Source organism: Mobula hypostoma, chromosome 8 (assembly GCF_963921235.1).
Source record: "Mobula hypostoma chromosome 8, sMobHyp1.1, whole genome shotgun sequence".
Taxonomy (NCBI): Eukaryota; Metazoa; Chordata; class Chondrichthyes; order Myliobatiformes; family Myliobatidae; genus Mobula; species Mobula hypostoma.
In genome coordinates, this window is record NC_086104.1 from 126,759,452 (window position 1) to 126,786,324 (window position 26,873).

General features: G+C 41.3%; 1 protein-coding gene across 2 annotated transcripts; it reads left to right on the top strand.

The window, feature by feature from the left end:
* Positions 1-203: 203 nt before the first annotated feature.
* On the top strand, positions 204-26,308 carry dedd1 (death effector domain-containing 1). 2 transcript variants are annotated; one of them, XM_063056748.1, is made up of 5 exons: positions 204-1,052; positions 6,419-6,529; positions 15,442-15,582; positions 23,681-24,048; positions 25,748-26,308. In XM_063056748.1, the coding sequence occupies exons 1-4, from the start codon at positions 560-562 to the stop codon at positions 24,043-24,045; spliced, it is 1,110 nt and encodes a 369-aa protein (XP_062912818.1). In that variant the 5' UTR covers positions 204-559; the 3' UTR covers positions 24,046-24,048; positions 25,748-26,308. The 2 variants fall into 2 exon arrangements, with proteins under 2 accessions (XP_062912818.1, XP_062912817.1); XM_063056747.1 differs by having other exon boundaries at positions 23,681-26,308.
* The last annotated feature ends 565 nt before the right edge of the window (positions 26,309-26,873 follow it).

Consider the following 26,873-nt stretch of genomic DNA (forward strand, 5'->3'; position numbering starts at 1 on the left):
GGCGCTTCCATCGGTGGGCGCTGACTCCATTCAGTAGTCGCAGACGCAAGAGCCCACCTCTGCCTCGCGTCGCTAAGCAACGCGCCGTCAATCACCGCCACCCGCCTCCTCCAGGGATCCGGCGGAAAATAATCATATGCAAATAAGATTGCGCAGGCCAGCCAATAGCCTCCGCCTCTTCCCTTCCTCCCTCTCCCCTAGTCGTCATCAATCGATATTGGTCAGGGTCGCTGCGCAGACGTGTTTGGCAGCGTTTGGGGGCTTTCCGCTCGCTTTGGGCGGGGGGAGTTGGAAAGGCGGCCCGGGATTTCATGATGAGACTGCAAAACTTATTTTTGCCTGTTCTCAAGCGAGGGCAATACATGTGTTGAAGATTGTGAAGAAATTTGTCGGCGGGAGAGGATAAACCTCGCGGAAGGAGCGAAGAGCGGCCCGCCAACACACCCACCCGCCTTCTCGTCGCCGCCGCCGTCGGCGGAAATAACGGCGGCTGGGGCTGGTGACGTTAGGAGGAGCGAGCGCGCGCACCGGCGGAGAAGCGGAGCGCGAGCGTGTGCGCATGCGTGACCAGAAGGTGCCAGAAGCCGACGAGGACTACGACGGAGGAAAAATAACACAGGGAGGTCCGGAAGGGCGCGACATGGCGGCCGTCAAGCGAGCTCGGTGGGAGGAGGAGGAGCTGATGGGCTGCTACTGCATGATATCCCTACACCAGATGTTCGAGTCGGTGGGCTCACAGCTGACCGAGGCCGACGTGGAGGCTCTGTCCTTCCTGCTCGACGAGGCCTACCCGCTGAGCCCGGCGGCTGAGGGCCCGCCGAGCCCTGAGGAGACCGAGGGCGTCGACTGGAGGCTGGACAGCGTTGACGCCCTGGAGCGGCCGCTGGATACCGGCCGCATCCACCGGCCCAAGAGCGGCGTGCGGCTGCTGTTCGAGCTGGAGCGGCGGGGCCTGTGCGACGAGACTAGTTTCGGGAACCTGCTGCAGCTGCTCCGGGTCATCAACCGGCACGACCTGCTGCCCTACGTCAGTCAGAAGCGGAGGAGAACAGGTAGGGGCCCCGGAGAGGCGAAAGGGAGGGCCGTTCGGCCCCTTCCCGGAATCCTATAGTAAGTGAAGGGTGAAAACGTGAAGTCTCCCGCTTTTGTGGGAGCAAAGGGCTGGTTGCTGCGGCCCCTTTTGGATCCAAGCACAAAGTCAACGTGCAAGAATCATTAGGAGAGTCTTCCATTTGTGCAGGTGGGAATCGAGTCTGGCTGCACTGTTGAAGGGCGGTTAGATTTATTGTCATGTTCACCTGAGAAGATGCTAGCTATCTGAGCCCCTCGTAATCTTATAAACATTTATCACGTCTCCCCTTAGCCTCTGCAGAATCAGGTTCATTATCGTCAACTTGTATGAAATGTCTTTTGAGTGGCTGCAGTGCAAAGGCATACAATTATAAATTACAAAACCCCCATTTGTCCTATCTGTCCTTGTAGCGCATGTCTGCTAATCCTTTTCTCCACCCCCTTCAAAGCTTCTAGGCCCTCCTATAATGGGTCGACCGGGATTGAATGCAATACTGCGTGTTTGGCCTAACCTTGTAACGGCTTCCTGATTCTTGAACTCGATGTTTTGATTCATAAAGGCTAGGATACCATACATCGTCTTTACTGGCCCTTCAATTTGTGGCCACCTTCAAAAGAAATGGTAAATCATGCAGCAGAGCAAAAGCATTTTGGCTATCAGGTCCACGTCAGCTCTGAAGGAGGCATTCTGCTTAATTTCCTCTGTCCCTGCAAAAGGTTCTGTCACTCATGCCCTTTAATTCTGTTTTTTATCGATTGTGTACATATTTTTTAACAGTAAACTACCCAGTGTAGGAGAATTTTATGCTATCTCTGAGAACTTCCAATCTGCTCACACATTCCTAAGGTCAGGGTCAAACCGAGCTTCTGGAGCTGAAAGGCCACAGTATTACCTGTCATGCCTTCATGCTAGCCCCAATGAGCTTTCATCTCTGGCCTGTTGTTCTCTAAAAATTGATATTTTACGCACTTTCCTTTTGTAAGAAAAATCTAATTAAAGCACTTCATTGTCTCTGCAGATACTGTGATGCAGAATTGCATTTTTTTAAATGAGTGTATCTCTTTTTAAATGAGGAAGAAAACAATGCCATCAGCTTGAGCTAATCTAAAGTCAGTCACAAGGAATTCTTGTGATTTAAATACATTCTTAATGTTAGTGGTGAAAGCAATAGGAATTAAGACTGGTGAATATCCAGCTCTTGATTTTCCTTTTAACACCTTTAAAAGGAGGGGAACAGCTGATGTATTTTCTTCCAAAGTTCATCCATTTTCCAAGTTCTTTCTTTTGAATAGTAGCTTAGAGAAGAAAACAGACATAGGTTTCAGCAGTGGCTGAGCCAATGTGAGAGTCAACTTGGCATTACCACTGATGTTATTAGGTAGCCTTGATGGTGGTGGGTGTGAGTAAATAGCACCAGAATTGTCAACCCCACATGTTTTGGCCTCAGATTCCTGAAAGGAAAACAATATTTCTGCAGAAGAACATGCTTGTGGTACAGATAAAAATCAAAGTCTTAAATTTGGGACTATATTAAAGCACTTTGCAAGTGGATGAAAGAGGCTGCTAACCTGAAATTCTTTGCCTCCCAAAATGCTGTGAGCTTTAAGCTAACTGAAATCTGAGATTTTAAGCTAAAAGCATTGAGAAAGGAAGCAAAGTTAAAGCAACATGATTGCATTCCCAGTTTAGCATGGGTCAATGATTGCTTAAAGGACAAAGAGTGGATGTTCATTTCGGTTTGTCTGACTGTCACCAGTGGTGTAGTACAAACTATCCAGTGTATCAGTTACCTGGATGTAATATGTACGTTTGTTAACTGAGTGCTGTGCAGAAAGTCTGCAAAGGAATATATGTAGATGGCAAGAGGGAGACAGTTGGAATATGATGTGAGAAAGTAAAGTTGTACACGAGGAAGAACAGAAATTGTGTTTAACTGAGTAAATGTCAAAACTGGAAGTAATAAAAGTTCAAGAACTAGGAATGCAGGCCAGTTCTACTGTTCCATTACTTACCAAGGTCATGGATGGTCTTCTACTTTGCCATATCTTACCCTGGTTCAATAGACTTCCCTTAATGTCCATATTTCTGAGAAACTGACTTAGGCCGATTTCGTCAGCCAGGCATTAAGCAGAATGTGTGAGTTTACATGAGCGAGGTAAATGCATGAGATTCTGCAGATGCTGGTGATCCAGAGTGTATCTCTCAAAATGCTGAAGGAACTTAGCAGGTCAGACAACATATATGGAGTGGAATAAACAGTCAGTGTTTCAGGCCCAGACCCTTCATCAGCACCCATGTTATCGGATTATTCAGATTGGCTTCATAGCGTAGACATGGGCCAAAGGGTCTGCCCCTGCCCTGTGCTGTTTCAGGATAATAGTTCAGCCAATAAAACACCCAGATGTTGGGACAATTTGTTTTAAGCAGTGAAACTTTTCTGTAACTGGTCGAGCTATGGGAACAGACTTAGGAAATGAGCAGAAAAATGGACAATATAGATTTACTTTGATCCTGTTAAATAGTGTAGCATTCTTAAATTACATGTCTGTTTCCTGTTTTCTGTCAATGCCTTTGCTCGTGCATTCTGCTTTTTAAAGCCTTTAACAGTTTTCATTTGCCAAATCGAGCCAGTTTGGTCCCATGTCTAGAGTAGCATTTATTAATGACTAGTCCAGTTTAACAAATTGCTCAGTGTTTGGTGGTCTTGGGGGGGGGGGGCGGTGTAATTAGTATTTTATCTCTACAGTTCTATTTTCTCAAAATTGATTAGATATACAGCTTTATAAGCACAACATAAAGCTATAACTGTTCTACCCAAAATAGGTTTATTTTAAAAAATCGTTTTGACTTGAAATATGAATCATGGATTTACCAATTAAACCATGATCCTGAAATGTAGCTTTTAATATACAATCTTTACAGATAATCCAATTCCTTCTAAGCTAGAAATGTTTGCAAATAACATGGAGTTTTAATTCCCTAAATATCGGCCTTAAAAGGAGGACTCAAGTCATTGTGGAAACTGCAGATTAGTTATCTCAATACTGTTGATAAAGCAATGTGAATCATTGCTATAGAGGACAGAGATGCCAAGAGAAAGGGAATCTAAAAGTGGGTTGTAATTAACAATCCATCGAGTACTTTGGAAAAGGTTGAGTAATGAAGACTGCTGTAGCATGGGTTTTCATGGAATTGAAGACTTATTTTATCCAAAATGATTATATCTTTCCCCAACTGATGGGGTAAGACATGAAAATCATTATAAAGTTGAATGAGTGTGTTTGGTCAGAAATTCTTTGAAGAACAGATTGTTACCAAGTTAAGAATAGAGGTCGAAGAAAGTGGAAAGTAATTTGGGCCAATCAAATTTGGAAAGATTAGTTCATCAGCAGCATTTGACAGCTTCCTGAATTGCAATTTGTTATTCTAATCAGAGAAATCTTTTAGAGGCCACTGTCAGAATGGAAGAGCATCGCCTTGTATTTCATCTGGGCAACCTCCAACCTGATGGCATGAATATCAATTTTGCCTTCAGTTAACAAATTTCCAACACCCCCCCCCCACCCCCAAATTCCCCAGTCTGACCTTATACCTCTAAACACTCTGGTTCCGTCGGCTGCATAAGTCTAGGGAAGACTATCTCCGGCCTCGCCAAACATGTGAGATTGAGGTGCAAAACCCCGAGACACCCTATATGTGTGAATGCTGTGTGATTCGTTACAAATCAGTACCACGAAATAACACAGTACACTGCATACAATTAAACAATCTAGCTTTAACAGTCTAATGTGCTCAAGTTGGAGCTCATGGTTTCCCCTTCGCCGATCTTCCTTTGATCTCCTTGGGCTTCGTCGAATCATGGTCCCACTCCGGGTCGAGTCCTATGACCTCTTCTCTCCGGCGTCTTCTCCCTTCATTTCCCACCCAGCTCACACCAGTGTCAGGCACACAGCACGAAAACACACTCCCTTCATTGGACAGCTCACATTCCAAAGTACCCATTAACCCAAATACTGCTTCTACAGAAAGACCATTACGTTAACAGTGAAATGTTACCTGCCTATTACTTCCCCTGGATCATCGTCTCCTTCCCTCTCTCCGATGGTCCACTCCCCTGTCCTATCAAATTGCTTCTCCCTCCCTCGACATTTCTCACCCACCTGGCTTCACGTATCATCTTTCATCTTCCAGCTAGGCTCCTCCTTTTTTCTTTCCCCCACCCCAACACCACCTTTTATTTTGGCGTCTTTTCCCCTTTCCTTAATCCTAATGAAATGTCTTGGCCCAAAACGTTGATTATCTATTCATTTCCATAGATGCTGCCTGACCTACTGAGCTCCTCCAAAGTGTTTTGCTTTGGATTTCCAGCATCCGCAGACTTTCTGCTGTTCAATCTTTTAAAGATCTGTTAAAAATCTTTAACAGATTTATGAAGGGGCTCAGTATGAGGGGAGAAACTGAACAATGGGTTGGGTGTACAAGGTTATCACTGACAGATAATAAATACAAAGAATTTAAGCATTTTCTTTGTTCCAGGGTGCAAGAATTGAAGCAGATAGCTTGGACACAATTAATTGAACCATAAGGCCTGAGAAATTGTGGATGAAGGGGGTGAGGTAATAAAGATGTCCTTTTGTGATAAATATTGATGTAGCTCAGTGGGTTCAAATGGTACAGTGCTATAGGGATGATGCAATGCAATTTAACCTCACTGTATTTTATGACCACTTTAAAGGCTCCACCTCAATAATGAGCACAGGTGCTTTGGGTGCAGAATTTGTTTGCTTTCTTAGACTGGGAGCAAACATCTTTTAAGCTGCTAAATAGAAATCAGTTCTAAAAATCATTGCCTTGGAGGAGCTGTTTCTTCAAGATGTTTCTTTTTCATATTCCACTACTTACTGATATAATTGACTATCTAGGACTGAGGTCAAGGAAACACACCATTTAAACTTTGAATTGTGTTTTGTTTGAGCATTCACTCCACCAAGATTCTGTTTTCATTAATTCCGTTGCTTTCTTGCTCATTTCTCTAACTTGCCCATGTTTAATCTTTTGGAATCAATGCAAGTTATTTGTTGGAGTTGAACTTGTGATGCCAAAACCATTGCAGTGGTTGCGTCAGTAGTATTGTGAGCTCCATTATATTGTAACTAAACAGTAGTTTAGTTCATTTTGATTCTGCCTGATTGGGTGATTGCAAGGTTTATCAACCATTATTAGGTTGTGGAACTTGCTTCAGAACAAAAGTTGTTTTATGTACACCTATGATGCAGTTACCAGGCTCATTTAGTGATGTAGATTATTTTCCAATTTGGTCTTTTTAACTTTTCTTCACTCTTCCAGTGTCTCCTGAGAGATGCACGTACGGAAGACCTGCATCAGGAATTAGAGACCAGATGGAAAGCTGTTTAAGTTCCGAGCATGCTAATTCGACACAGAGGAATTGGGAATCAGGTAATCTTCAGTCTTGCCCTTGGCCTCTTAACAAATTCTACTGCTGTGGTCAATGTTAGAGACATAGACCAGTTTAGTATTCATATTCAAACAGTGCCATAAAGGGCGCTGAGAGTACAAGATACAATGAAAGAAATAGGGTTTGTTTGGAAGTGCTCAATCCAAGCAGAAAATTTTCTTGATGAGAATCTGCAGATACCTGAAATCCACATTAACACACTTAATATGCTGGAGAGACTCTGCAGATCAGACAGCATCTATGGGGTCACAAACAGTTGACGTTTCAGACTGAGGTGCTTCATTGGGACTGGAAATTGCGGAGGGGGGATGGGTGCAAAGAAGCCAGAATAAGGTGGTGGGGGGGGGGGACCATATCCTCAGGCATATCTTATCTAATGATGCCCTTTTTAACTTTCCTGAACTGTTTTCAATATTCTAGCTGAGGCCTTGCCAGCAATTGAGTGCCTTAATTTTCCTCCTGTAAACAGGAGTAATTAAATGCTTATAACATGCTCATCATCTTGCCTTGCCATATTTAAGGATTTGTGCTTAATGATGTGACAACCTTTCTATTTATCTACAATATTCAGAATTCTGCCAAGTAATGTGAACTACCTTATTCCTCCCAAAGTACCTCAACTTAAACTTTGCACTGCAGTGTATCTGCCATATTTCTGGTCATTGAGCCTATCTTTCCTATCTACCCAATAATAATCTCATTACGTTATAACATTCCATATCTTCTGAAAATTCTGGGTAAATTTTGTTTTTTAATAGAAATCAAAACTCATCTTTCTTAATTGAGCCCCTGCCTAATACATTGTCATTGCATCTTTTGCCTTGATTGACTCAGTTCAGTATCTATTATGCTGATTTCCATTTTAACAAGTGTTCACTGTGGTACTATTACCTTGATCAGCCTGTTAATTTTAAATTTAACCAGATATAGAGCACAGAAACAGTCCATATTGACAAACTGAGCTAACCACATTTGTTTAACCATGACCATTTCCTTCTGAGCCCTTCCTACCTGAGGAAGAACACTACTGCACAATTCAGGCTGTTTGGCCCACTATGTTGTGCCAAACTTATAACCTACTGAAATTAATCTAACCCTTCCCTCCAACATAGTCCTTTATCTTTCTATCATATGCTTATCTAGCAATATCCTAAATCTCCCTAATGTGTCTACTTCCACCACCACCACCTCTGGGAGACGGTTCCATGCACTCACCACTCTTACAAACAATATCCTTGCCTCTGACTTTCTCCCCCGCCCCATAGTTTCGTCCAGTCGCCTTAAATTTATGCCCCCTCGTATTAGCAATTTCTGGCCCTTGGGAAAATACCTCTGGCTCTCAACTCGATTAATGCCTCTTATCATCTTGTACACCTCTATAAAGTCATCTGTCATCCTTCTTCACTCCATGGAGAAAAGCCCTAACTCAATCAACCCTCAAGGTATGTTATCTAATCCAGGCAGCATCATGGTAAATCTCCTCTGCACCCTCTCTAAAGCTTCCATGTCCTTCCTATAATGAGATAATCAGAGCTGAACACAATATTCCAAGTGTGGTCTAACAGAGTTCTATTGAGCTGCAGCATTACCTTGTGGCTCTTGAATGCAGTGCCCCAATTAATGAAGACCCAACACCCCAACCTTTGAGGAATCTATTGATATAGATTCAAGATTCTTCTGTTTCTCCACATTAAGAATCCAGCGATTAACTCTATATTCTGTCTTCAAATTCAGCCTTCCAAAATGAATCACTTCACACTTTTACTGGATTGAACATCTGCCAAATTTCAGCCCAGCTCTGAATCTTGTCAGTATACTGTTGTAACCTACCCAAGCTTCTACACAATCCAAGCCAGTGTGCTTTGTTACATCCTCAAAGAATTCAATCAGGCTTGTGAGGCATGAAGTACCCCTCAGAAAGCCATGCTGACTATCCCTAATCAGACTATGCTTCTCCAAATGCTCATAAATCCTCCCCCTCAGGCATCTATTCCAAAACTTTGCCCACCACTGAACTAAGATTCATTAGTCTGTGATTTCAGTGTTATCTGTACTCCCTCTCTTGAACAAAGGAATGCCACTGGTCTGGTACTACTCCTGTCACAGGTGAGGATGCAAAGAATTTTGCAAAAAGTGTCTCTCGCTTCCTGTAATAACCTGGGGCACATCCTGATGAGGAATTCTGCAGATGCTGGAAGTCCAACCAACACACACAAAATGCTGAAGAATCTCAGCAGGCTGGGCTGCATCTATGGAAAGGAGTGAATGGTCAGTGTTTCGGGCCAAGACCCTTCATCAGGACTCTAAAGGGTGTCATGGCCTAGCACCAAATCCAATATGGCCTTTCTTCTGGTCAGCTAGACTACATATTGTGTCACAATCCTTCCTGTGACATGAGGGAAATAACAAATTTCGCCCCGTCTAAACATTTTGCACTCAGGAGGTGCTGATCAAATACTAGGGAATCTCCCATGACAATAATTCTCTTATTTCTGCAGCTTTCCAAGATCTGCCTCCCAGTCTTTTCCTCAGTGTCTCTGTTCCTGTTGGGGAGAAGGTGGAGAATCTTATCAAATATTCCCTTCTGTTTGTTTTCCCACACATTCTGACTCGGTAGACAATCCCTACATGACATCCCTTCTTTCTGCAGCTATTCTTGAATAGCAATGCCACTCTTTTACCTCCCTGTCTTTTGAAAGATGATCATTGTGCTGCATTGGATGACGAGGCTGATCATGGTCTTCCGTTCGTCTTTAGTCTGAGAAGTTCTAATAAGCTGTTCAAAACGTTTGCTTGTCCATCCCATAATGTAACTCGTGTCATGCACTGTCGACCACAACTTTTTGTTTCATCAGTTTATCCCATCACTGCAAGATGTTCAAGCTTCTCTTTGCTCAGTACGTGTCCCAGAAATTCCAGCTGCTGTTTCCTGATTGATATTGGCTCCCTTCTTATTCTGGCTTTTCGCAACACTTTCTCATTTGTTACACTGTTCTTCCACTATATTTTCATTGTTCTTTTCAAAAGCCGCATTTCTACAGCTTCAAGTCTTCCCTCATTTTGCTTTGATATTGTCCAACATTTGCTTTCATATGTTGGTGTGGAATGAGCGTAGCACTGAACACTGGGTTTTGTACTCATGGAACAAGTCAGCAATGTACTCAGACCACCTAGCCAGTATATTTGATTTTTCCATGATTATCAATCTGTCTTTCACGTTCAAATACCCACTAGATGTATGAGAATTAACACTCATGAGCATCTTCACCTTGTGCATATTGCCAGAATTTTTCAGTTTCTTTACCTCTTTACATTCTCTTTATCCATTGTTCTTTTGCTTCCCTACACTTTCACTTGATTTCTTTGTTCAAAGTTTTATATTTGACACTGTTATCTAACATGATTTTCTGTCTCTCATTAGATCCAGAATTTGTCGTTTTTCTTGCTGTCACTTCACTGGACACATCCATCACTTCCTTTTTCCAGCTTGGTGTGTTCTCCATTGTCAGAGCTTCAATTCTGTCCTTCACTGCTACCTTAAGATATGGGAACAGAATTAGGCCATTTGGCCCATCAAGTCTGTTCGATCCATTATTTCTCTCAGTCCCAATCTCCTGCCTTCTCCCCATATTCCTACAGTATATTTCATCTTCATGTCCGAATCTTTCAGGCAAGCCAAGTCGTGGTACTACTTGCAATAAAGTAGACATTTCCATCCATTTCATTTTTTCCTTATCACTGCCTATCCTTCATCAGAGTCTCTCGTGCACTGTATCTACCTGTGTACCAACTGCTCCATCCTGTCTCTGGTTCCTATTCCTGTGCCAAATTATTTTAAAGCCCCCTGATAGCTCTAGAAATCTGCCTACAAGGATATTGCCAATTAATCCTGTTTTAACTCTTACTGTTGTGTGGCACAGACAGCCATCCAGAGTTTACTACCCTTGAGGTCCCATTTCTCAGTGTCTTATTCTCTTAAGGACCCCATCCCCTTTCCTACCGATGTCAATAGTACCAATAATGTAGGGGTCCCTCAGCGTAGGGGTGACTACCTCCCATGTGAGTTGTAGATCCTCCAGCTCAATTTCGCTAATAGTTCGTAAAAACTGCAGCTAGATATACTTCAGTTATCTGGGAACCTGGAGGTCTCGCAGAACTCTCACACCACTGACCCTGGAACCATTCCCACTCCCCTTGATAGCTACCAATAGACAGACAAAAAGATACTTAGAATTTTAGCTTGGCCTTCGCCTCTTGTCACCAAAGCCTTAGGCTCCTAACTCTTTACTCTGGCCGACTCATACTATGCCTACTCCCACAATGACTGCTCCATTTTAATTGCATTTCTTTTTCAAAGTAGTTATGTCACCATATTCAACTGAGATTCATTTTCTTGTAAGCATACCAGGCAAGTCTGGAGAATAATAAGTATAACAGAATCAATGAAAGACTGCCCAATTAGGGCGTTCAGCCAGAGTGCAGAAGTCAACAAACTGCAAATGCAAAAAAAGAAACAATAATAGTAAATAAATATTGAAAGCATGAGAGTGTCCTTGAAAGTGAGTCCATTGGTTGTGAGAACATTTCAGTGATATGGCAAGTGAAGTTGAGTGAAATTATACCCTTTGCTTCAAGAGCCTGATGGTTGATGAGTGGTAACTGTTCCTGAATCTGGTGGTGCAAGCCCTGAGGCTTTTGTACCTTCCTGGTGGCAGCAGTGAGAAAGCATATCCTGGGTGGCAGGGTCCCTGATCATGGATGCTGCTTTGCTGTGACAACGTTTCATGTAGATGTGCTGTGTGGTGGGGTGGGCCATATCCGCTACTTTTTGTAGGATTTGGTGCTTCCATACCAGGCTGTGATACAGCCAGTCAGTATACTCTCCACTGTAGAAGTTTGTCAAAGTTTTAGATGTCATGCCAAATCTCTGCAAACACCTGCCAAGCTTTCATTGTAATTGCACTAATGTGCTGGGCCCAGGACAGGTTCTCTGATGAGCACTGGCTCATGGACCTCAGGTTTCCTTCTCCTGGTCTATAATCAGCTCCTTGGTCTTGCTAGCATTGAGTGAGCGGATGGTGTTATGACACCAATCAGCCAGATTTCAGTCTCCCTCCTATATGCTGATTTATCACCACCTTTGAATTGGCCTATGAGAGTGCTGTCATTAGCATTGCAGCTGTCTTTAGCTATGGGCATAAGTGTAAAGCGAGTAGAGTAAGGGCTAAGCACAGAACTTTACTCATGGAGATCATGGAGGAGATGTTTCCAAACTGCACTGACTGGGAGCTACAAGTGAGGAAATAGAGGATCCAATTGTACAAGGAGGCCTTGGAGCTTGTTGATTAGTTTTGAGGGATTGATGGTGTTGAATACTGAACAGGTGGCTCTATAATAAACAGTGCTGCTCTGATACTGTGGTATCCCAGAGATTTTGCCTGAACAACAGATTTTTTGGAATATTGAATGTTAATACTGCAGCACACTTTAAATTCACAAGTTTTAAATATTAAATTCTATAGAGTTTCAGGGGAGCACAAGAGTGAAGGTCCGAAGATTTTTTAGGAAGCATCAGAACTTCTAATTGGCTGTATATTATTGCAGTTTCACTGAATAGGCCACAAGGATTAGTGGTAACAAGTGGTATATGAAATTTATTATTTTGCCACCAAATAACGTGTTCATGAGTGTATCATTGTACAAATATTGGATAGTTGCATAACTTGCTAAGCAGATACTTAGTAAAGCATTTGGGATGCTTTTCTGTGTATTTAGATGTAATATAAAGTCAGGGAGATTGTGATGAACCTTTTTGAAACAGCACTGTGCTGGTGTGTTTTCAATTGCATTTTCAAGGATGTGATTGTCATGGCTTCAGTGAAACAATCTATGAGTTCCGGCACTATCCATGCCCAAAGAGAATTGAAAATTTGAACAATGCCACTTTCTCTTCTGAGAAAGCTGAAGGATCTAGGCAGATGAGCACATTCGTAAAAGCTAACTGTTCCACAAAGTCTTTGTATCCTGTAACCTTCACATGTCACTTACTTCGTGAAAATGTATTCATTTAATACAGCAGCTACCTTCTGTGACCCTACATGATCCCTTAATTCATCTAACATTTACACTTTGAAAAGGTAGTGAAAGGAAGTTAGTGTAGAAATAACAAGGGCTCTGACAGAAATATTTCAAATGTCATTAGAAACGGGAATGGTGCCGGAGGATTGGCGTATTGCTCATGTGGTTCCATTGTTTAAAAAAGGGTTCCAAGAGTAAACCTGGCAATTATCGGCCTGTGAGTTTGACGTCAGTGGTGGGTAAATTGATGGAAAGTATTCTTAGAGATGGTATATATAATCTTCTGGATAGACAGGGTCTGATTAGGAACAGTCAACATGGATTTGTGCGTGGAAGGTCATGTTTGACAAATCTTATTGAATTTTTTGATGAAGTTACTAAGAAAGTTGACGAGGGTAAAACGGTGGATGTTGTCTATATGGACTTCAGTAAGGTCTTTGACAAGGTTCCACACGGAAGGTTAGTTAGGAAGGTTCAGTCGTTAGGCGTTAATATGGAAGTAGCAAAATGGATTCAGCAGTGGCTAGAGGGGAGACGCCAGAGAGTAATGGTGGATAACTGTGTGTCAGATTGAAGGACGGTGTGTAGCGGTGTGCCTCAGGGATCTGTACTGGGTCCAATGTTGTTTGTAATATATATTAATGATCTAGATGATGGGGTGGTAAATTGGATTAGTAAGTATGCAGATGATACTAAGATAGGTGGTGTTGTGGATGATGAGGTAGGTTTTCAAAACTTGCAGAGAGATTTAGGACAGAAGAGTGGGCTGAAAGATGGAGATGGAGTTTAATGCTGAAAAATGTGAGGTGCTACATTTTGGTAGAACTAATCAAAATAGGACATAGATGGTAAATGGTAGGGCATTAAAGAATGCTTTAGAACAGAGGGATCTAGGAATAATGGTGCATAGTTTCCTGAAGATGGAATCTCATGTGGATAGGGTGGATTAATCAGAGCATTGAGTATAGGAGTTGGAATGTAATGTTGAATTCGTATAAGGCATTGGTAAGGCCAAATCTGGAGTATTGTGTACAGTTCTGGTCACCAAATTATAGGAAGGATGTCAATAAAATTGAAGAGTACAGAGGAGGTTGAACAAGTTAGGTCTTTATTCTTTGGAGCGTAGAAGGTTGAGGGGAGACATGATAGAGGTGTTTAAAATTATGAGGGGGATTGATAGTACTTTTTTCATTGAGAGTGGGGAAGATTCAAACAAGAGGGCATGGGTTGAGAATTAGAGGGCAAAAGTTTAGGGGTAACATGAGGGGGAACTTCTTTACTCAGAGAGGTAGCTATGTAGAATGAGCTTCCAGCAGAAGTGGTTGAGACCGGTTCTATGTTGTCATTTAAAGTTAAATTGGATAGATATATGGACAGGAAAGGAATGGAGGGTTATGGGCTGAGTGCAGGTTGGTGGGACTAGGATAGGGGAAGAGTTCGGCACGGACTAGAAGGGCCAAGATGGCCTGTTTCCGTGCTGTAATTGTTATATGGTTATATATGAAAATAGACAGTGCTGATTGCATTGAAGTGGATAATAGGTATGTGCTTAAAATTGGAAGGAATGAATAAGACTGGATGACTTCCAAAGAGCTGGAGTACGTATTAATAGCTATGCCATATCCTGTATGATTGCTTGAAAAAGAACATTGGAAGAACCTTGTGGGACGGACAGCTCTGGCAGCAGCAAGAGTATGTCGGCTTATCTGGTTGAAGTAACCTTGAATAAGCCGGGAGTCTGCAGGAGGGCCTGTATAGATTAGGAGAATGGGCAAATGGTGTAAAGTAGTGTATGATCATGCAGCTTAGTTGAAATAAAAAAGGCATATACTATTTTATGAATGGGAGGTGAATTCAGAGTTCAGATATCCAGTGGGACTTTGAGTCCTATTGCAAGATTCCCTGAATGTAAGCTTTCATTTCAGAATAACTAGAGTATCAAAACAAGGAGTAATGCTGACACTTTATATGGCATTCCTAGCATTCCTGGTGTGCCCTGTAATGGTGGAAAATCTCAAGGGAGATTCAAACTCCATTTGGGGTATTGTGAGCAGTTTTGGGCTAGAGAGGTTGTGCTTGCATTAGAGAGGATCCAGAAGAACTTATAATAATAATCCTGTTAATAATGGGAGAGCCTAGGACCAGAGGATATCCTTTTAGGTCGTCCTTTTAGAACAGACGTGAGTAATTTCTCCAGTCAGAGGGTGATAAATCTGTGGAATTCACTGCCACAGAAAAGCTGTGAAGGCCAAGTCATTGGATATTTTGGAAGCGAAGGTTGATGAGTCTTGATTAGTAAAAGCATCGAAGGTTATGGAGAGAGACAGGAGAATGAAATTGAGGGGAAATGTATCAGCCATGATCAAATAGGATGCAGACTTGATGGGCCAAATGGCTTAATTCTGCTCCTATATCTGTGGTGGTCTAGGGCAACAGACAGATTGCTGTGGGAATGGGAAGTTTAAATGTAATGCAGTTGGAAACTGGAAGGTGGCTGTTGCAGAGTGGAGCAGAAGTTCTCTGGAAAATAGTTGCCTGATCTACGATTAATTTCACCCATGTCGAGGCGGTCGTATACCTCCTTAAATATTACTGTCACATCTGCTTTGCTGCCTCTCCTAGCAGCAAGTTTACTGCATTTTCCACTTAGCTTGAATCTCCCTTGAGATTTTCCACCATTACAGGGCACACCAGGAATGCTAGGAAAATGCACCTCCAAAGAATACTTGAGCTTGCTGCCATTTGGTGACCCTATCCTGATTCCTGAGTTTGATTTGACATGAAATAGCATTGAAAACAATATTTCTCTCAATAGGAACATCTCCAAATAAGCAACGGTGTGTAGGTCGCAGGAGAAGTCAAGCTGCCGGTAAGCGAAGGGGGCGCAAGAGCAATGTGCCCTGTAACCGGGAAGCAACTGACCAACAGTCTCCCCAGTTACAGAAAGCAACGTGTGGTGAGTATTTGCCCCTGCACAGTGTGCTTGTTTTAATTTTATACATAGTTTTTGGCCCCCACTGTTTAATTGGAAAGGAAAAGGAGAGGATTTTTTTTGTGGCTGTCTGTTTAGATGATTCAACAATCCAGTTGGGTATATTGGGCTGGAATTCTGCTTGCTGCTTAACGACAAATATCCTCTGAATATGAAAGAGAAATTTGAAAGATCAGGGTTAGAAGTTGCATTTTAATGGGTTATAATGGACGTGGTCAGTTTAAGTATCAGTAAAGTTATGACCTATAAATTAACTTTTCTAACCAAACTACCATTGCCACCCTGCCCCCAAGAAGCTTAGACAGTGTAAAATTTTTCTTGGGTGTTCACAAGATGAAGGTAATGTTTTGTGGGTGATCAAGTCCTAAGTAGTCACCTCAGCAAAAAGCAACTTGTGTAAATTTGATTCATTCTTTATATTGAGGGATGGTGTTCTGAATAATAGATTTGCTTTACGTTTGGGGATAGTATCTTTTAAAACTGCCTTGTGAACTTGATAATTTTTCCAAATTGTTGAATTCCCTTTTTATTGGTATTGAGTACAAATGGGGTGCAAATATTCATGTGGGTCAATGAAGTGACAATATGAGGTATGGTCTTTAAGGCCACTTTTTCCTATTAAATTCCTATTGTATAATTTACCATCAGTAGTTGGGTTGGGGAGATAGCATTTGGTACCTGTATCCACAAATCAGTGTATCCATGTTGGGACGATCAGTTTTTTTTGTCCTTGACAGTCCATAATGTTCCTCAATCCACTTCAAGAACCACAGTATGAGATTGCAATCTGCAAACAACTGCAAGAGTAGAGTGACACTGAAAAATGTGTCAGAAATAAGCTGTTTCTGCATGCCTCTGGGTTACTCAATGGGCACAGATGTATTCAAATGCTCACAGACTGGTCTTCGATTAAAATTTTGCAAATGATCCCATACTAATCCTATATGTCTAATGCTGTTAAATATGAGAAGTTCTTCAATGACAAACTTACAGTGGTCTTGATTGCTCATATGACTTCATTAACTGATGGGTGAATAGGTGCATGTTGTCTCAAAGTTTAAAAGCTCAGTCGCATGCCAGGAGTTTGAAGTATTGATCAGCTTCCCTGAGAGGTCAGTATAGTGCTCAGTAAAATAGAAAAGTCCTGTTCCAGACCCAGTTTATATTACTAAAATGGGGAAGTGATTAGAATCTCAGCTCCTGTTTGAAATTCTGTGGCTAATGTGTCTCCAGAAAGATGCAAGGCAAGGACAGAGTTAAGCTCTACTGTGTTGTAGCTCAGAATTCTCTCAGCAATGTAAGTTGTAGTTCTGTTGCTTAATTCGAAGTTTAGGAGTATTTCCAAACTATCACTCATACTAAAATGAACTTTTGGGCTGTTTGAGGAGTTGTTTGTCAAAAGACATGGAGTTTTGAAATGTTCCTGACTATCATCTTTTCCTGGTTGCATGAGATTTTATCCTCATCACTTTACCACTGTCTGTATGCATTATGCTCCTAGAAGTGAATCCACTAACTCCTACGCCCTTCCTGAAATTGAATCCTAAGCATTTTGCTACTAGGATTTGAAGTGACTGTGAAATCAGACACCAGTCTGCATGGAAGTCAAATGTTCAGCTATTTGATTTCTCTCAGTTGCAGGATTTAACCTTCGACAGAAATCTGCAAAATCACTAACATCCATGGCAGTGTGCAGGGCTTCTTCCTCTGAATTTTCCCTTACTCATTTGAAGTAGCAAATGTGCACCAGTCTGTGAGCATATTGCAATAATTACACAGTTAAGAGTTGTGTGTTGTGTTCCTAAATGAACAAGGTATTGTGGCAGTATATTGCTCATGAGTTCAACTATAATTGTGCAGTACTCTGTAACTGCTGGTGAACTAAGGAATAACCCTACAACAAGGCACCTGTCAATTTGTGTACTGATATCATCTTGAACAATGGTGGACCCCTCCCTCAGAGTTGTTTTTTCTTGCATTTTCACACTTGAGTGGTAAATAAATGGTGTGAGGAATTTTGTGGAACAAAACATAACTTTGCAAAAGTCTGGTGAAATGTGTTGATCCTGTTTGTGTCCATGTGCCTACGTGACAGCAATCCTTCTGAGCGGTCTGCAGGATATGTGTTCTAAAGAAGAGTCTCTCTATGCACACGTTCTTTCAAAAAAACATAGGTTGGCTCTTGTACTACAACTTCCTTCATGATGTGGCAACAAGTTTCTGGTAGGTCCAAGCACAGCATCAACGACAAAAAAGCAGTATGTGATTTTCTTCAAATATTAATCTAAAAAAAACTTAATTCTTTAAAAGCAGTCCAAGGACTCTCGCTATATGTACATAAAATAATATAACATAGAATCTAACTGTGCATTTCTTTGAAAAGTAGTGTAACTTTGTACTTAAACACACTTCAGCTTCTGACATGAGATCTGTTTTTGAGGATTTTTGTGATCAAACATTTAATTACAGGTATACCACTCAAAGATTGGTGATAAGAGAGTCTGTCTCTCTGACAAAGATTCATCTTTAAGGATATGTTCTGACAGGAGAATAGAACAAGGTAAACCTTTAAATTTGTTGAGGGGAGTCAAACAGTTGCTAGACTAAAATAGTGGCCAGAGTGCCTGAAGATGCCACCTAGGCTAGTCCCTGTACATGGAAAATAAGTTCTGTTCTCGTTTAAAAGCAAGTTCTAAACTGTGACCTCAATGCCAAATTGGAGGGAAAAAGTTTTCAAGCTAAAGACAAGGATTCTTGGAATTGCTAACTGTCCTCAGTCTGATTTTTTTTAAATCTTAGCATGATGAACAGTGAAGCCAAAAGATCTTAAGATCTCATCTCCATTTTATAGTTTGTTTTAGCAACTGGCTTCAATTCTGGATCTGAGTTTACTTTTTACATCTTAATGTGGACTGATCTTGCTCATCTGGTCCTTGTATTATTTCAAATTTTAAAACAAACTCCTATGTGACTATATCAACTCGTCTCCCCCAGAGATGTTGTTTGCAGGCCCTTGGGCAGGAAAACCTGACCTGACGCAGTAATCAAGGTTTTGACTGTCAGTTCTCCTGGGACTGAATATCTGGATTGTTAACAAAAATCTGTATTAACAAGATATTGTGCTTCCATTATATCCCTTTGAATGAGTTACTAGATGTTTGGAATTGGCCATCTGGAGACTATGCCTGGACTATATCTATCTTCTACTATTACTAGTTTAAAACAAAAATACCCTAAAGGAAAAGATCCCAAGGAACTTGACCGTTCCAGAAATCTGCAAAAATTAAATGCAGTTGGCTTGCGACAGTCATTATACTTGACATGCTTTCTGAGATGGATCCGAGTGTCTTGAAGTTCCATGGTTGCGTTCAATTGTATGACTTTGTTCAGTAATCTCCAAGAATTATAGGGGGAAAAGTCCCTTCCTCTTCTATGTACGTATTGAAAAGTAGGCCCAAGCTAATTTTTTTAAGAGCAGTTTGAATGACTATTTGAGGTCATTTGCAAATCTGCCTTGGACTTCCAACATCAGTTTCCCTTAAACTAAAATAATTGTTTCTTATTTGGAAAGTAACTGATTCCAGTGCTTAGAACCACTGAGGATGCACAAATCAATGGGAGAATGTCATCTTTATTTTGTAAGAACAACATGAAACCAATATCCTTTTAAACAGTTCTCTCATGAATACTGTGACATCTGCATTTTTGCATTTGAAAGTGGCACAGATTTAATATAGTTAGTCCTAGAATGATATAAAAATATTGGGCCAAGTATTGGTTCATACCCAGCATTACTGAGGGTGAAAGTCCATTCACACTTTGGCTTACTTTATCATTGTTCATGCCATCTCCCTACCACATGTGGCCCTTTCCACCAAAACCGATGAGCTACCATTTGTTCCCCTGAACTGGTTATTGTGATAGTCACTTGTTCTCCCACACCTCACTGAACATCTGCAAGTTGGTGGCTGAACATGTTTCTAAATCAAGGAAAAGTTCCTATAATATAGTGGCCTATAGTGTACACAGCAACAGTAGCTTGCTGTTGTTGCAATCATCTGCAACGTGCTCACAATATCTTGGAGTGTGTAGCAAATGGCATATCTGCCATCCTTTACTGGGAATTTAGTTTGGGTGTGTGTGTGTGAGGCCTGCCTGTATTGCTGATTGTGGTCTGAGCTATCTATGAGTATCTGTTCTGTTAATGAAACATTTATCAAGTGGCAGAAATGTTTTAAAAGTCAAAACCTGTCTCTCTCGGTTCACAGTTAACTCTACAGCAAGATGATAAAGTAGACGCAAAGAAAGAGATGGTGGGCTAATTATCACCACCAAAACGCTCGAATTAAAACAAATGGGTTCCCCTCAGCCTCAAGAAATTACACTCAAAGCAGTCTGCTCTACTGTTTCTACGTTATCTTTTGGACTAAGGTGCACATCTTCTCACAAAATGAAGCTTGAGATTCAGATCTGGAATTGGGGATGTTCTTTATCCCCGCAATAACCAAAGGTTGGAAAATGCTCAAGGTGTTGTCAGTGAATTCAACTGTTGTGTCCGACTGGAGATGTGTTTTATGTCAAGGATATCTACATGATGCTGTTCGGTTGCCATCCAGTAGGGAGAATGTTGCACTCCATTAATAATGCTGTAAGCCTTGCCTACTGTACACTCAAGATAATACAAGTACTTTGGGGGGGAAAATGTTGGATTATAATTTTGCAGCAAAAGTTTTAATGTCCAGATATGTACCTGCTTCCCAGTCATAACTCAGCGGGTATCAGTTCAAATTCAGAGGAGTTCAGTCCAGTTTAACAAATTTCAGGTCAAAAAGGAGTACTTGAATTTGCAAGTAAATGACTTGTAAACACTTACAGTCCATTGGAGAATGATAAAAGATGTGCAGCTCATTTGGTCCAGTGCCTCTGCTTTGAGGGCCAGATATCTGGGTGTTAGCTGGAAAGGTCCTCAAAAACTTGGAGCTCCTGTCCCAGAGCTTACAGTCTGCTAATATACAGAAATGTGTGATGATTACTAGTGTCAACTGTTGCAGCCTTGGTAGGGAAATGGCTGGGGAAAGTTATGCTTCAGAGTCATTGACCCGCTCACAAATGCTTCCTCTGAGTATCTTGCTTTGAGATTCTAAGATTATGGAGTGAAGTAAAACCAAGCAACACCTAGAGTGTGCCTTTTAACCAGCCCAACAAGCCTTAGCCCTTGTGTGTCTCCTATAGTAAACTATCTGCACAACCCATAAGGCTGCTGCTAATTTCTGTAAATATTTAATTGTGTACAGCCTGTTATTAATTTTTAATTCCCCTAAAATAGTAGCATACCTATCAATCACAGAAAATGAATCCTATAAGCTATGGATGCTCTTCTGTGCATCCACTCTTCCTGACGTTAGTGCATGTACCCTGCTCTTTACAAAGGAAGACTTGAAAGTCTGAAATATGTAGAAAGTTTAGATGGTATGGCAGAGTAAACTGAGAGGAATCTCTGAACAACCTTTATTTGCTAAATGTCACTTCCCCATTTCTTACAGTAACTTTTCAATTGCTAGATGCTGGTTTAACCATCTCCAATTCCAAGCAAGCATCCTGCTAGTAAATTTCTGACAATGAACTTTGAAATTTTATAAATCAATATGGGAATGTTTCTCTTGTGATTCTCCAGCATGTTCGTTGTTTAGAGATTCCATTCCTTTTATTTTAAAAAAACTGAAGTTCTCAAACTTGATTTGGCACCTAGCCATAACTGAAGGTACCATCTCTCCTGTCCGGTTCTCTTGGCTGATCTGAGTGGGAGGAAGCCCACCAGTTAACCCTTAGAGTACTGTATTTGGAATATGTCCACATTTTACTTTAAGTGCAGTCTGTTTTAAATTAGCCATTATTGTGTTCTTTCCATGTTTAAAAAAAAAATGCTTATGTTGTGTTAAGGAGCCTGCTCAAAGTGTTCTGTTACAATTTTGGCTCTGTAAACAACTGAGTGGGGATAGTCTGATTTCCCTCTATCAAATCCTGCCTGTTTAAAAGGGCTGCAAGGTGCACCTGGTTACTGAAGCTCCCTTCAACTTAACAGATATTGTTATCAGTGTCCTAATGTCAAAGTAAAGCTGCTGTAAAATGATCACCATCGTATATCCTGACGATTGTTAATGAAAACGTGTCGAACAGTATTTTTTTGTGATAATTGTCAGTATTGCTGAATGAAATTTCTCGGTGGTGGGTGGGCTCAGCCTTGTGATTATACGAGTTGCTGCTTTCACAGGTGTTCGTCCATGAAGGGAAAGTGATGTAAAGAGAATTGATGGTGCTCAGCGTATGTAAATTCCTTCAATCCACCTGCATTTTTTTTTAACTAGATGCTATAAACTGATTTGCTTGTCCTGTTCTTCAGTGCTTGAGAAAAGGGATTGAGAAATAGGCGCCTGATGTGTTGTAAACTGGCTAAAGACAGTAACTTCTCCAGTGTTGGCTGAGATTTCAGGTGTAGTCAATAACATCAATAAACTACCACTCTGATCTTTTACCAAAAAAGGAGCAAAATATTATGGAACATTTGATATAGGGTTTCCAGTTTAAACTAACTCCACAGTGAAGCTGGTTTATCTCGGCCACAGCCTCAAGTCTTTTTTTTCCTCCATCCCAACACCAAGTAACAGTTATACTGGACCAGTGAACGGAGACTGTGGTGCAGAGTGGACCAACCTTCAGCTTTTTTTCTGTTCCTCTTCTCCATATCTTCCTGGCAAATTCAAACTAGAAACCCTGGTGGTTTTTCCTGAACAAGTGAGAATCAATCCAGTTTTAAAGCACATTTGTGTTTTTCCAGAAAGTTTTGGTGTAAGAACTGCCATTTCTACTTCTAATTCCAGAACTATTCCTGAGTCCAATATGCTCCTTGTGCTAATGTTTCCTTATGCTGTAAAAGACAGAATTATTGAAAGATAAGGTACTTAAACCCAATTGTGTTAGCCTTTTATGTCCAAAGAGTGCTGCCCAGTGAAGTTCTACCTCAGTGGCTCATCCATTAGCTGTGCTATTAATGTAAATCATTGAAAAGAGGATGGATCTCTGATAGGGGATCCCACTGAAAATGTTAGTTGCCTTTAACCCTCATTAATCTGTTTTTCATCAAACCTCAAACTATGGTCAGGTATGAATGTTATACTTGGCATTGCTTTGTGTAACACTGAATTATAAACAAAAGCAATGTGATTTTCTTACCCAAAAGCAGTCATAAGCACAAGTCCCTATACACACTGCAGTGTGGAGCAAGTTAAAGCAACATTCTCTCTTGGCTTGTGTAAGCCTGAAGGTGTCCATATAGCATATTCATAGCATGTGCAATGCATCCATCACTTCGCATCCTGCAGTGAAGCAGCTTTCACCTATTTGTATCCAAAATGGTGATTGTCTCTTCAACTGAGGAGATGGTGTTCCTTGAATGTTTCAAGATAAACCTGGGAGAACAAGGAGAAAGTACACTTTTATTCCTGACCCATCTCTCCCTTGTCCTTCATCTGTCTAACTACTTCAAACCCTTTCGCGGTTCTCCCCTTCCCTCACCCGACAACAAATGATGCCATCTCTTTAAAAATCTAAGAAACCACCTGTTCTACAAGAATCCAGCTACCCAGCCAAAGAGTCAGTTCTGCCGCCTTGGCCAGAAACTGGTGCTAAATTGCAGGTTGGTTTTAGGGTTTTCAGACATGTTAGTGTAAAACAGCCAGTTCTGCTTTTTGCATGAATGTCTGATTCACTTCATTGGAGGGTGGAGGGTGTAGCTGCTGGGTTGTTCTTCATAAATCAGTTGAAGAGATGGAGTTCTCAGGAACCTGGTGTTAAAATGGTGCTGAAAGAAATTGCACTTCAATTCTTTTTCTGCAGAGAGTGGTCGTTCTGGTTCCTTTCAGATTACTGAACAATTTTCATGTTCCACCATTCGGTGTTCCTGATAGCTGTATCTTTTAAGCCAGCTATAAGTGACCTGACAGTGTAGTATATGCATCAGGGACACTAACACAGAGCATTTGCTGTTTTTTTTTTCCTAATACAGACGTAAGGCTGCGGGTGCGGGCTGTATTTTCTGATCAGCATTCCGTGCTGCGAGGGAATGTAGTCTCTGTGAAACAGGACCCCCTGGATCGCTGTTTTGACCTCTTTGGGCAGGCAAACACCATCCTGAAATCCCGAGACTTGGGATCTATTATCTGTGACATTAAATTTTCTGAGCTGTCCTATCTGGATGCCTTCTGGAATGACTACATCAATGGTTCGCTGCTGGAGGCACTGAAAGGTGTATTTATTACTGACTCGCTGAAGCAAGCTGTGGGTCAAGAAGTGATCCGACTGCTCGTCAATGTGGATGAGGATGATTATGAAGAAGGCAGGCGTATTCTGCTTCAGAATATTTCTCCATGAAAGGTGTGCATTGGGAACCAAGATCACTGACTAAATTAAATTTTAAACTAAACTTTATATGAAGTAAAATAAAGAGAAGCAATTAGCCCTTCATTACAACCTCTGTTTTATTCAGTACTGGGTAAGGTGATGTCTACTGATGGTGCTGCCATGTAAGTACGTTATAAGCATTCAGTCAGCATTACCAGTCCTGTGGTGTGAAATAGGGTAAGAGGGAGGTTTGATTTGTTTTTCCTAATGAAGCTTTTTTAGGGGGTTATATTGAAATAGGCTCTAGAAATAGAAGCCGAGAACATATTGGCAAATGCCATGGCTTTAAGAACCATTTATGTTATAAACCAGTGTCAATTTGTACCTTAAAGCAATTCCAAGTGGTTTTGCTCACCTATAGTCTGGGTGTGCAGACTGTATGCTTTTGGTAGTGGATCTAGACCTGTTGTTGGAATGGTAGAGGAAGTGGGACTGGGTGGAGGGAATGAAGACACTTTGAATTGCTGATGCTGAATACAAAAAGCCAGTATCTGTGATTGTGTTTAGCAATCTGCCTAAATTTGTGTTGGTATGTGTTCAGTGTGGTTGAAGTTGATAAGTCTCCTTAAGGCTCATCAGCTTAAGTTTGATATGAACCTAATTTCTACTCCTGATTTTCATCCTGCTTGATGTTTAGATTCCATCTCTTGCAGGGTAGAATCATTATTTGTAACTTCTGCTTCCTGACCTTCCACATGCTGATTTCTTCACTGACATGGCTTCAGGCTGCTGGCACTTTCGTTCACATAAGGGTGGCAGCATCCAGCAGAAATCACTGGACAAGGGTTGTAGGTGGAAAAGTGCTGAAATCAGTGATACTGATCAGGCTAATTTCCAGTAAAGTATAGGGAGCTGAACTATACTTGACCTTGTTTCTTCTTGTGTGAAGTAGGAGTGACATTATTTCATGCACTACTTAGCCAAAACAATATTTACCAAAATTTGGAGCACTGAAACTGGCATTCTGGAAACTATTCTCGTTGGTCAGTTTTAACACAAACCATTTCAGTTAAGGTAAATGTTCTTCATTAAATTGGGCTGGGTGCATTTACTTAAGTTTTTTCTGGGTTCTGTAAGGTAAAGTTTTAAAGCTGTGAGTGGTTCCGTTTGGGTTTTGTGAAAGAGCTTGAGAGAGCATGGTGACATTCCATCGCAGCAGCTAGGAAAAATGAATATCTTTCTATTTTGTAAATGCTTCTCCCTCAGGTTGCCATCTTCAGGCTTTGGTATGCCTGTCTCCCTAGCACTCTTGCTGACAATGGACTGTTTCCACACTTTTGTCATTTGGCCCATTTAGGTGTGATTCAGTCAGTGGTTCTGTGAAGTGCACATCAATAGATTCCTTTAGAATGTTCTCTGTGCTCGGCACCAGCACAGCAGAGGCAGCAATGTAGGCTTTGTAGAATATGGTTTGTTCCCTGCAAGTTTCACATAGCTGCTGGGTCAGTTTCAGTCCTGTGCTGCTAGTTCCACATGGGTACAAGAAACTGCCTCCATGTGACTGGATGAGAGAGCTGCATTGGTGTGGGAGAGATCCTGTGACTTTCACAAATGGTGCTGGAGTCCTCAACTTAACCTTGCAACCGAAGAAATATTTGTGCAAAGACATTAATGAAACATTTCTTGAACTTTTGCTGATAGTTTTATAAGATTATTACTCAATTTTCCCCAGGAAATTTAGAAGATCTGGGGTACTGGCAAATCCCAGGCTTTTGGCTACTGCCCCAGATACTGCTGGCTCTGAGGAAGATGGCAACAAGCCAGTTCTGAAAGCTAAGGTCTATGATAAACTCATCTGAAGTGCTGTGTCATAAATCAACTGATGAGGAGCTGACAAGATGCTTGAGTATTCTCCATTCCTCTTACAAGAGCTGACAAAATCCTGCTCCAAGCCTCAGACTTCTGTACGGCTGGTATGTCCTGCTGTTCAAAATTGCCATTGTGGCTATATTGTCCCAGGTAGGGAGGTTTCCATCATGGAGCCCACTTGCCTTCAACCAGCTTGTAAATAGCCATGTATGTTTCTTTTTATTCCTTTTTGGATGATTAAAATATTACTTTTGTGTATAGCTAATATTCTGTATATTTGTTTAAAATATGTGGGTGAAATATAGAACCTTTTTGCTAATTTGGGCAACAATTTTCTAGGTTTGAGTATTTGACAAAGGCTGTGCTTAAATACAGGGGTGTTTGAGGGAACTCTTTGTAAAGCATGAATTCAATAAAAGTTGTCACAAAGTTTGTTGGGTTTTTTTTATGGCAAAATCAAAGTTGTGAAGTCTGAGGAGAGGTAAGCAAATATACCCTTAACCACAAACACAGCAAACTATGTATACAGAGGTGACCTCTTCTGAGGTTCAGGAATGAAACAGAGCTTGACCATGGAGATGTAATTGAAACAAGCTCCCTTTTAACATGTTCAGGAAAGTGCTTGGGTGTGTGGGGGTGGGGGGTAGAAGTGCCTTCCTAAATGCTCACGGGAAAGGATTTGGGTCTCCTTAACGCCCCATGCCCAATGAAAACTTAATATTGAGTCATCAGTGGTAGCTACTTGGTGTAAAGTAATTGATGACCTGATACTCCAATATTACCAAGGATTAGATGGTGACCACTTTCATAGAAACATAGAAAATAGGTGCAGGAGTAGACCATTCGGCCCTTCGAGCCTGCACCGCCATTTATTATGATCATGGCTGATCATCCAACTCAGAACCCTGCACCAGCCTTCCCTCCATACCTCCTGATCCCCGTAGCCACAAGGGCCATATCTAACTCCCTCTTAAATATAGCCAATGAAC